The following is a 12,154-nucleotide window of genomic DNA, read 5'->3' on the forward strand; positions in this document are numbered from 1 at the left end:
ATTGTAAATACAAATGCCTAAATGTGAATATGAATTAAGGTAGGATAGAGCAAGTTGTTTTTTCTAAATGAATAATGTACGAGTACACTTACTCCTCAGCCACTTGCTGTTTGCTCTCCACACAGAGAAAACAAAACCTGACATCCCAAAACCAAACCAAAACCCAAACAGAAACCTGGCCCTGCTCGATGGGGAAACAGTAGTTGCACATGTAAAAAAAAATTTAAAAATGAAGGTTTCCACAGCAACCCAAGTTCCGATGACTTTCATTCTGTTTTATTATATAATCAGAGAACATATATTCTATTAAAAGTGTTGGGTACATCCAAAGCTATATTGTTAAAAAGTTTAGTGCAATCCTAAAACTTCACATCAAGCAGATTGTTTACAAAGGTTTCTGAAAAGGCTGTATAAAAAGTGGCTTTTTTTCCCTAAGCTTTGGGGAGGCTGTGACCAGGTCAAGGGCACTGGTCCGTCAGAATATCGCATTGAGCAAAATTTCAGTTGCAGGAAAATTTTTGTATAGCTTATTTCAGCTTTTCCTCTGCTGTGAAGAATTCAAATTCAGTTTATATGAAAGGAAGTAGAAGCTGAACATAGAGATGAAATCTAAAGACTGTTTCCCGTTTTGGGTACACGTTCATTGTGGAAACTGCAAATTTTGCCAGCTCTTTCGAAGCTCTGGAGATTAACAATACCGACAAGAAAATTAAAGACAGTATCAGCCAAATTTTGATCTCAGCGCTGCTGGCGCCTGGGTTAGCGCTGCCGGGGGTAGCTGAGCGCGGCCCTGCGGGCTCGGGGCAGCGGCGGCAGAGGCCGGGCCGTGTCACGGGCAGCCCGGGGCGCCGGGCGGGGGTCGGGCCGGCCCCGCTGCTGACCGACGCTGCCGGGCTCGGCGCTGCGCTGCGGGCCGGCCTCCCGGGAGCCGCTGGGGCCGGCAGGTGCGGCGGGGATGGGGTGGGGCCGGGGATGAGGCCGGGGCCGGGGCCGGGGCCGGGAGGCTGTCCCGGGACCGGCCGCTCCCCTCGCCCCCTCAGAGGCCACGCGCCGCCCCCGCGCCTCGCGCCCGCGCGCGCCTCGTGCGGCCGCGCGAGGAGGGGAGGGGAGGGGGGAGCGGCGCGAGGCGCGCGTGCGCGCCAGGTCCGCCGGGAGCGCGAGGGGGGGGCGCGGCAGCCCCGAGTCCTTCAGGCGGCGGCGGCGGCGGCGGGAGCGACGGCTTGGGAGGAGGAGGAGGAGAACGACAACGACGAGGAGGGGGCCCGGGGCCGCCGAACTCCGCGGGGCCGCGGCGTCGGCAGGGCCGGAACCCGCGGGGGCCGCGCGAGGAGAGGCGCCGGGCCGGCGGCGAGCGGCCGCGGAGGGGAGCGGCGCGGCGGCCGGTGCTGCCCGGGCGGGCGGGGGGCGACCTCCCCCCCGCCCCCCGGCAGCGGCGAAGCGACCCCTGAGCGCGGCCCCGGCCGGAGCGTGGGGCGGGGGCTGCCGGCGCGGCGCCCCCGCCGAGCGCTGGGGGGAGGAGAAGCCGCCCCCGCTCGATGAGCGGCGCCCGCCCGCCCGCCGCGCTCTGCCCGGGGACCGGCGGCCGCGGCCGAGCCATCCAGCAGCATGTGGAGTCCCACGGAGGAGGAGAAATACGGCGTGGGTAGGTGCTGCCGCATCCCTCCTCTCCCCGCCGGACCCCGGGGGCTGTGCTGTGCGTGTGGGGGGGCGGCTGTTCCCCTCCCCCGGAGCCGGCGGTGGTCGCGGCGCTGCCCCTCAGGTGGAGCCGGGGGCGGGATGGGGGCAGCGCTGCGCCCAGGGCTGCGGGCGCTGCCCGGCTGTGCCTGCCCTGCCCTGCCCTGCCCGCGCCGCTGGATGTGCTCTGCGTGTGCCTCGGTTCGCGTTATTTCCCCGAGCGCCGCCGCGGCGAAGCGAGAGACGAGCCGGGAGTCCGGGGGCCCGCGCTGGGGTCGGGATCGCACAAATAATCAGAAAACGAGTCGCTGAGCCCTTAATCTACTTAAGCGCGCGGTTCCCTTTTCCCTGCGTTTCCATCTGCGGAGCGAGGCGGTGTGTGGATGGAGTTGGGAAGGGGCCGGCGGCGCCGCGGTGTCTTTAGGGGGCGTCGGTGCTGCACCTGCCCGGCCGGGGGCTGCGGCGGGCCGGGAGCGGGGCCCCGGCGCCTCGGTGCGTGCGGACTGCGCTGCTCTGGCGTTGTTTTGGTAAATCAGGTTTTGCGGTCGTCTGGCATCGTGGTTGCTCTAATCTGAGGCATCACCGTTGGCGGCTTTGGTTTGTTATTTTAGCGGTTAAATCCCTGATAAGAGCAGAGATGTTACGTCTAATGCAATGGAAGATACAGAATTTCTTTTACTTCGTTCTTGCTCGTTTCGATTTATTTATTTTTAAACTGTTAACTTGTATTATAATAATAAAAGCTCCTACCACTCCCTGATTAGTTACCTAAACACCTCATTAAATTTATAGTTACCAGTTGTGCATATTGATTTTTAAGTTCCACAGTGTGCAGTGCTGATTGATTTCTACAATTTTTTAATTTTTTTTTTTAAATCAACAAATTTGCTACATGATCTGTTAACCGGAACCGCTAAAGTGGGATTTGGCAATTAACTCGTGAGCAATTAGAAGCCTTAATGCCTCTTTATTAAAATGCTTTCTGTTAATTTTATATTTAAAAAATCCTTCTTGTTAATTTTTCATCTTGTACAGCAAATATTTTGCTTAGTACATCCCACTTCATAGCAAAGAGATGAAGGGAAGAGAGATGAAGTAAATCACTTTTGTTTAAAGAACTAAAACTAAACGCGGCATCAGATGAGAACCTGTTAGCGTAGGGTCATGTAAACAAGTGGCAGAAAATAACACCTGGAAGTTGTTGCTTCCAATCCTGTTGCTGTGCCTGTTGGTCACTGGGAGCACATAAAGTTAACAAGCCCTGTTACATCCCAGCTGGATGCTCCAGGAATACAAAGTTGTTGTTTTGCTGTGGTTTTTTTAATGGAGTTGGTGCTGTACTTTTGTTCATACCTCGTCTGCTGGTGAAAGGCCATCTCTGTTACCATCTCTAGGATGAAGCTGCCTGCTATAATTGTAATGGATGCTTCAGAAAATAATTATCTCTCTTCCAAATCTTGTTGTTTTTCTTCTGTTTCTGTAATTGTTTTTCTTTGCCTTGTCGCAGGGTTCGATATTCAGTGTTGTGCGTGTCTGTGTTTGGCCCATGTGCTCAAATAAGAAAATCCTTGTTTTACCTTGATCCAAAAAAAATGGGTGAACTAATTTTTTCAATGCAGACGTTTGAAAAGAAGAGTAGGGAAATCTCCATTCAGGTTGTAAACAAGTCTGGAAGAGGCATGTGGAAGGGAGAGCAGTGAATGAAAACAAGTGTGATTTCACTGAGTGTTCCCTGGGCTGGAGAATATTTCTCTAAGGATGGGGATTTTTCTTTTGCAGACGACACACCTGTAGGTAGGGCTGAGGTAACAGCTGAGTTGTGCAAGTTTTGGTGATCTCTAGGCAAGCCTTTTTTATTCTTGAGTAGCTTTAATTACTTTTCCTGTAATTGAAATTTGTTGATAATCCTCCAGAGGGGGAAAATAGGTGAAAAATGCTGCTTATATCTGAAGTTTAGTTACTACAAGTGAGGAGTGGCATAACAGTTTTTCAAAAGTACATCTGTCATTGCTGGCTGGAGGGGTCATTTTTGTGCATTTTGAAGCAAATAGTCTGCAGAAAGTGTGGACCTGAGGGTTTGCTGCTGGGATGTGCACTGACAAGCAAAAAAAAAAGACAAAAAAGAAAAGAGGGGAAAAAATAGCAGTGTAAATTATCCTGATTCCACAAGTAATATGTGCAAAAATAATCTTCTTGGCATGAGTCACTGTTCTGAGCTTATGCCTTTGGGCTTTAGTAGTTTGGATTTGGTTAGAGCAGTCTCTGTCCAAAAAACCACTGTGTGTTTTGTCTGTGCTCCTGTTAAACCATGCAGAGTTTTAAGATTTGCCTTTGGATGAAGGCAATAAACTTTCTGTCCCTGTTGATGTAAGCTGGGTGGAAGAGAAATCAGTTATTTCTGCAACTGAAATACCACAAAGAGGTTTGTGGTGGAATAGAAAGGAACATCTGGGCATCCAGGCCCTGGACAGGAAAGGGAGAGTACCTTTTAAAGTGGTTCATCCTGATGCTGCTGTCTTGGTTGAAAGTAAGTTGTGCTCTGTTGCCTTACCTGGGCTCAGAGGTGATAATTCAGAGCTGTTCCTTCAGAAGACAGCGCATTCCCCTCTCCACACGTGGCTCTGGAGGGGCTCTGTGTTCTGCACCGGCTTCCAGGGAGTATCAAAGGTGTTGCTCCTGTGCTTGCTGGAGCCCCTCAGCAGACACTGCTGTGCAGCCACAGGCTCTTGGCTGCAGGGGGATTTGTTAAATCTCCTGATGGGAGCGTTGGCCAGTTCTGAAGTTCTCTGTGCCTGTCTCTCTGCAGTTTAAAGAAGTTTCCCGCACTTGCAGTTGTAGAACACCGTTGTATTGCCCAATTCTCATACAAATCACTGCGTGCATCTGCAGCGAAGATATTAAAAGATTGCTCAGGATATTTCTAAATAAATTAAACGCTCTCCTAACAACCTTGAAGATCATCCTTGATTTTATTTCTCAGCTGCTATAGCAACTACCTGGTAGCTGTTGTGAGTAATTCCCCTCTATTTAGAAATACTTATATTCGGTGCCTCTAATCCTAACTCTGCTTTCAAAACTTGAGACTTGCTGAAGCAAAGAAGACAGTTCCTCCACAGGTGCTTAAGATGGCCAATTATGAACACAATTAATAGGAATTCTGTACTGGTTATTGAAGATAACTCTCTCTCTAGCCCTCTAGTGTTTTAGCATTTTTAAAGCAGTCTCTGTCTCTAAGAAAATATTTATTAAAGTGATCTGGTTAGTTACTTTAGTCTTGAAAAGAAAGTATTAACTATTAATGTATTAAAAGAAAAAGTTAAATAGAACTCTCTATTAAACAATGTTTGGCAACTGTGTAAGAGCTGATTATTTCATTAGGCTGTCAGTTTTTGCTGTTTTATTTTTGTGCAATGAGCCCTCAGGGAAGGAGTGTTTTTGGGTTTTTTTGTGTTTTTTTTTTTTAATGTGGTTGCTTCTGTGTCAACAAGCCACTTTGTATGGCTGACCATATTAATTATGTATTAACTCAGAGACGAGAAGGACCTGCCTATGTTAAAAGCATCTGGTTTTAGTTTATTTAAAGATTTAGGGTTAAAATCTGTTGTTTTACTTCAAAATGCTTTTTTAATCTTTATTTTCACTGCTTAACTGGCAACAATGAAAAATAAATCCATAGGCACAAAGAAATACAACTAAACTTTCCCTTGCCCTTACACAGAAGGGATGGAACATCACAATGTCCTAGTTACAGTTTTGTACTGCAGCTTTTTGATCAGTATCTTGATTTTCTTTTTTCTCCCCCGTCACTAAGCCTTGGCTTGCAGACTTCCAGTTCATATTTATGCTCGGAAAAACAGGACTGCAGAACTTAGAAAAGTCTTCCCTCCCTCCCCAGGGCTTTTGGCATAAGAGCCTACCTTATCTGTTAACACAAGAGGCAGCTGCTGAAGGGGGCTGTGAGTGGCACTGTGGTTTCACTGGGTTAAAAATGAAAAGTTTCAGAGGTAGAGAAAAATCCCTCTCCCAAACTAGGAAAATGTCCAAGCAATATCAATCCTTGCATCAGGTGCTGTGTTAGGGACATAGGTTATATTTCATTTTCTCTCCTGTGTCCCTGTGCCAGGAGATGTAATTGTCTGGCAGCGGGAGGGAGGTGACTAAGGATATTCTTCAGGGATGTGTCTTGGAACTGAAGCTACGTGCAGGGGTGCACTTTGAAATCTTCTGTGCTCCACTGCATTGGGAAGTGGTGCTGGCACCTGGGGACTTGCTTGTTCATCAGGAAAACGGGATGATCCAGGGACCAGAGTAACTTCTGTTCAGTATTTTGCTCTGAAGGGCCTTTTTCTGTTACCTGTAGGCCTTAAGAATGAGCAAAGGAATTTGTCAATCAGGGATCATAAAGGAAATATATGTGTGTTATTTAACTGGATGGGAAATGAATCACACCTTGAAATGTCTCTGGAAAAGAGCAGCTCCCAAGATGCAACCGATGGGATACTATCAGTAGAGAGAGGAGAGTTTACTCAAGTGTCATTAAATGTGGTGGGCAACTTCAGCTCCAGTCTAAAAGCTGGATAAAGCTGGAATTCTGTGGGTGCTGCTAGAACTTGGAGATTAAATGTCCTGTTTTATGGCAAGAGATTAATATATTTTGGCTCCTCTGTTCTAGAAAAGACTAAGCCAAAGACACTGTGGTTGGACGAGCTCTCATGGAGAGCCGTTTTGCAGAACTGGATGAGAATTAACCTGTAAGATATCACTCTTCGAGATATCTAAATACCAGTTGTTCACAAATGCATTTGCTTTAGAAATTAGCCAAAACTTTCTAAATACAGGAGGAATGAAGATGAGAAGCAAATTGCTCACAAAGGCAAGAAGTGAGATGTGTGTGTTTAACAGTTCATTGCCTGGTTTGTATGGGAATGTGGAAGTGATCCTGGAGTAAGAAGCGATAGCAGTCCAATATGGGGTTTAACTTTGGATGATTTGATGGGTTTTAGAGTAATTTTCTGCATTTATTTGTTGTTCTGTATTAGGTATTCAGTTAAGACCTGCAGAACTTCTGCCACTGGCCAGTAGGGTGGGGGCAAAAGCAGTTCCTCCCCCGTGCAGAGGGGATTTTGTCTTTAGAATGGTTTTCTAAGGGTTGAAGTATTTTGGTGTTCAGACTTTCTGTTCCTCACCTAACAATACATCCAATAACAAGGGACATTTTATGATGTGAGTTGGCAATCTTGGACTTTTCCTGCGTGTTTAATGGAAGTAGGGCTGGGTGGGGAAGAACTTGAAACTGGAATTTCTGTGTGTTATAGTGCAGATAAAAAGCTTCTGAGTCACTGAAACAAATGGTTAATCAGGTTCTATCAGGTGTTTCTTACTGTGTGCTTTGGGTTTAGATTCATTGTCAAGCCTATAGGACAGGAAGGGAGATTGTTCAGAGTGAAATTAGTGAGGAAATTTAAAGTAATTTCTCCTTTCAACAACTTAAGGGATGGGAAGTTGGTGTGTAAGTATGGGGTGATGGTGCAGGTTGTGGTTTGCAGTTGTATGTGGAAGAAAGGAAGGGTGACTTTTATTCATCCTTGGAAAGCAACTTCCATTGGCCACAGTCAATGGCATAGTTCAGCCGGACTCACTACCCTTGCAAAGCCTTTTTTACATCAATTCTGCCCTTACCAAGCCAGACTCCAATGTAGGCATCGGGGAAACATGTAAGAACTGTTACCAGAACTTGTAATTATAAAATTCTCTGCCATGTATTTGCTGGCATTTCAAAACCCACAAGAGGGGGATAATTCGGAATGAAGAAGTTTTCTGTGTTCATGTGAAACAGTGACATGTAGACCAGATAGATAAACTTTTCTGATTAACACATTAATCAATTATTTGGAAATGATTCTCATACAGAAGAGCTGTTACTCTTAGGGTCTAACAGCTGGTGTTACTGGTGGCTGTATGTATTCCATAGATTTGTTTTCTTGAGAAATGGGAGCACTTTTCAGATATGGGTGCGAAAACACCAAGGAACGGGAAGTCTGTGGAAAATTACTTAGCTCTTCAAGAGCCTGATGCAACTTCTTCCTCCTTCTCCAAATATGTTGGGTTTTTTTTAAAATTTGTGTGGTTATTTATTTCATTGTGTTCTTCTCTCAGCTGTGCTGTGCGCTGAGAAAGAGGTCAAAGGAAGCATACTTTGGGATCTTGGTGCAAAACCAGTTGTGACTGACAGTGCTTTTCCCGCTGATTATTTTGAAGTTGTAGATCAACTTTATTCTCATAACATTTCTCACTTTGTTTTGTTTCAAAATCTGTCTGCTCACTGAACCTCAAGGCAAATAGAAAATATCTCACTCAAGTGCTTGATATTAAAATCAAACCTCTGTTCAAGTTTTTCCATGTCAAAATGAACTTTGTGAGATCTTCTGAGATCCTGAAAATATCTCTGAAGTTTTTTGGCCATAATTGCTTCCTCTTAGACATGTTTTAGTGTTTGTTCAAACAGTAAGTCCTTAGTCCAAACTTAGGGAATACATTTGGAAGGCAGGGAACTGAGGCTTTGAGCAGATTGGGTGTTTTCCAGTGCAGTTGGGAGGTGATTACTTATTCCAAGGATAAGACTTCCCTCCGCCCTTCTTCAGCTTTTAACTACTTTTTCTTTTCTTGAGTCTTTCTGGATATTAAGCCTTAAGAAAAGCTTATGACAAGTGGTGCCAGCTAACTCTTGGTGATTAAAAGCAGGCCTTTGTGCTTTCAGAGGTAAGCTGGTGTTCTCTGAAACATCCAGGCAAACATTTATTTTTATTTCAGTGCAAGGAAGCTTAGGCGCTAAATGCTTTTAGTGTTGGCAGTAGGCAGTTGATGGAGGGGTGAATTATTTCTTTTCTTTCTGTTGAATGTAAGTCTCTGAGCTGTCCAAGTTGCCAGAGTGTAGCACAGAGTGCTTTAGCAGGTGCCTCACTGTTCTGGAAACCTCTTGTGGCTGTGTTTTTGAGCAGCAGGGCCCTTCTTCCCTCCCAAAACGTTTATGAAGAAGATGTTTATGGGTACCTGCACTTTTAGTCTTCTGAACCTGATAAAGGAAGCCTTGAATCCCTATCAGAGAAACCCAGAACTGTTAATATATGACAGTTTGGGTGTCAGTGCGCATGGTCCTTTGCCTTGCTGGGGTGAGTACTGGGTGGGCTGCCTAAACAAGTGGTGAAGGGAGCAGAGAGCCTTTCAGAGGAGAATAACTCAGACAGTGCTGGATTCTCCCTGTAGGGAGCAAAGTCTGTTTCCAGTGACTGAGTCTGCATGTGGGAGGGTAGGAGGAGGTGTTTGTTTCACCCATCTCTTCCTTTGTGGAGAAAAATACCTGTGGAAGTGCCTGCAGAAAGCTGCCCACTTCACCTAGGCACTGTTTTGTGTATGTGTGGCTGTGGTACATGGACAGAGAGTGTAGGCTCCGGTGAGAAAGTATCAGCCGGAGTGGGACAAATAACCCAAAAATTAATTAATTACTGGGAAAAAATGTTACTGAAAACTGTGGTTTGAACTTTGGTGCATCTCTGTGTTTCGTTTCTCTCTCTAAATGCCCACAATCTGAATAACTGGTGACCTGAATTTTGATAAACCAAAGAAACAACAGGGTAGTTCTGTGGGACCTGTTGGAGCAGGATCAGTATTTTTGGGAAATAGTCTTGCCCTGACATCTACTATTGCTATACAAAATGGAGCTGGACTCTACCTGTGGGTCTGGCTTGATGAGAGATGAGGAGAATCCTCTCCATGCTTGTGCCTCTGTTTAGAGGTGATTCTGCAAGGCCATTCCTCCAGCAGGGACTTGTTAAGAGTGGGAAGAGCTGTCCTGGGACCTGGAAAGGTCCTGTGGCTGCTGTGCTTGGCACTGCTGTGCCTGCAGAGCTTCTGCTGGAACCGCCCATGCCCACTGAGGAGTGCAGTGCCTGGTGATCTGCAGCCCTCCATCCATCCTGCCTCCGTGCTCCTGCCGCTCCAGCTCAGCCCTTCCCAGTGCGCTGATCTGAGCGGGATTAGGGCCAAGGCCCCTCTGCTGGGGAGGGATGGCTTGTTTTGTTTTCTTCTTTTTGACAGATAAATGTTTGGTAATCTCTATGGTCCAAGGGGTTTATGCCAAGGAAGATTGTGTTTCACGCACCGCTCTTGCAGAATCGGCTTCTCTTTGGACTCTGAGGCAGAGGAGGTAGAAAACAGGCTTCTCTCTCTTTCTTCATCACAGCAAGGCCCCAAACTGCCACTGCTGATCTTGTTGGGTTGGTTTGGTTTGGCTTGGGTTTTTTCTCTCCCACTTCTGGAGTGACTATATTTCTGGCAGAAGACCATATTCTCCTTTTAACAGGGGAAAAATAGTTTAATAAATAAAAATAAATAATAATGAAATAAATAGTAATAATAATGAGATAAACATCTGTGGAGGGCACAAAGAGAGAAAAGGAGGATTTCCCTAACATCTCAGATGATATTGATAGCATTAAATAACGCATGTTTTCTTCATAGCATTAAATAACGCATGTTTTCTTCAGTCAAGATTGGAAGAGTTAAAAATCATGAAAAGAAAGTATCTTCAATTTTGTCTTTTTTTTTTTTTTTTTTTTTTTTTTTTTTTTTTTTTTTTTTTTGCATTTTAGTCAGAAACAAAAAAAATTCAAAGTTCTTATGGGTGGATTGATAGGTTTCATAGCTGTCTTCAGCAAAGTAGTTGTGTGGAAGCCAGTATAGGCTAAAATAGTTTTGAGCTAAAATGCAGGAGCTGTGTGCTGGTAAATATACTTTTTGTAAATCTGCCCTATTCTTCCCTTCCTGCTGCTCATTGGAAATGTGCAAACTGACCAGAAATGCCACGGTAGCTTTAATGGGTTAAGAACTTACTTAACAGACAGGAGGTCCGAAAGTCTCACTTTGTAGCCTGTGCAAAATGGGACAGGCTGGGAGGTGCTGTGGGGTGATCCCTGAGGTTTTGCATGTGTGAACATGAGCCAGTGGTGTTCTCCTGCAGGCAGCCACGTCTCTGGCTGTGTTCCTGGGCACCAGCATGGTGATGGAAATGGTCTTTTCCTCCTTTAGGTGCTCTGGGGTTGCACCTCGCAGTAGGAGGGGTGAGGTGAGGAGGGTCTGTAAGATCCAGGGTGGTACAGCCTGGGAAATGGGCTGGCTCCTGGATAGCTGCTGTCTCGGGAGGCACAGAGAAGGCAGAGCCAGGAACTTCTCAGAGTTGCAGGGTGAAAGGAAGAGCCGCGGGAGCAAATTCCAGTCAGGGATGATGATTCCCACAGTGCATGTGGGAAAGCCCTGGAGCAAGGTGCCTGGAGAGGTGGTGCAATCTCCACCCTCCAGGAGAGTCAAAACTTGACTGGTTTCTTACTTTGTTTTCCGGTGTTGAACAGTAAAGTTTTCAACAGGCTCACATTTGCAGCCTGTGAAACACTGCAGTGCAGAACAGCTCCTCACCTCTCTGGGCAGAGTGTGCTCAGTGTTCTCCTCTTTGCCAGTTGGGTATTAGAAAGAGGGAGAAGGTTTCAGAAGTTGAAACAGCCCTTGTCTCTCTTTAAAAGGGAGAAAAAACCTGCTGCATTTGCTTCCTGCATAGAGGGAATAATGTATAGGTGAGGGACTTGAATGAACTGATGGAAGAGAGTGACAGGAAGAGGATGAAGTAACAGGATAGATCCTTGCAAAGCTGGAAGCTCATGACCAGTGGACAACACTGTGGGCTTTTGGTCCGTTACTTTTCTCCCACCTCCTGCCACCAGGATGTGCAAAACTATTTTAAACAGCTCATGATTTTTGAGCCCAATCTCTATTTTTATCTCGGAGGGCAGGGGAAGGATGCTCGCAATCCTTTGCTCTGCTACTGAATGATCACCTTTCTTCTCAGGCATCTGTTTCTTTTTTTGCAGGAATATTTTCCTGGTGCTAGTATGACTCAGTAGAAAGAGGCGGTGTTGCTAGGCAGCGGGTGAGCACTTTGCAGATGCCATGTGATGGCAGTAAGCTGCCTTGGAATAATCCATTGGTGGCAGTATTCCTGGCTGAGGTTCTGTACTGCACAAAGAAAGAGGCATCTCTGACAGGAGCAGATGCTGCCTAGCAACTGCCACTGCTCCCCGAGCAGCCTGAAATACCTTCACTTAATTGTACTGTAATTTTGGCAATACACAGAACCCAAAGTGTAACGCCTTGCTTTCAGTTCTGAAGTTCATCATCCTTCATCAAGATTTGGCAGAAAAGTTCATAAAGACCATTAATAAGGTCAAAAAAAATTTACCCCTCTTCTAAATCATGTATTTTGTTTAATCCCTGCTCTTCGATTGTAATGTTTGGATGGCTTTTAATCAGCTTTTGATAATCTTTTGTGTGTGTGTATTACATTAGTGCCTGGCAATTCCAATCGCATTAGAGCCCTGTTCTGTGTCGTGTGTACTAGTGCATTCTGCTAGAAATGCCCCTTCTGCAAAAACTT

General features: G+C 46.1%; 1 protein-coding gene across 14 annotated transcripts in view; it reads left to right on the forward strand.

Moving 5' to 3' along the window:
* Positions 1–1,547: 1,547 nt before the first annotated feature.
* Positions 1,548–12,154, forward strand: part of DOCK3 (dedicator of cytokinesis 3) — a 183,938-nt gene continuing 173,331 nt past the window's right edge. For all 14 annotated transcript variants that reach the window (XM_058422182.1, XM_058422187.1, XM_058422184.1 and 11 more), the window contains exon 1: positions 1,548–1,642. In XM_058422182.1, the coding sequence (XP_058278165.1) occupies positions 1,606–1,642 (37 nt within the window). In that variant the 5' untranslated portion in view covers positions 1,548–1,605. The remainder of the gene's footprint in view (positions 1,643–12,154) is intronic.

This window comes from Hirundo rustica, chromosome 12 (assembly GCF_015227805.2).
Source record: "Hirundo rustica isolate bHirRus1 chromosome 12, bHirRus1.pri.v3, whole genome shotgun sequence".
Classification (NCBI taxonomy): domain Eukaryota; kingdom Metazoa; phylum Chordata; class Aves; order Passeriformes; family Hirundinidae; genus Hirundo; species Hirundo rustica.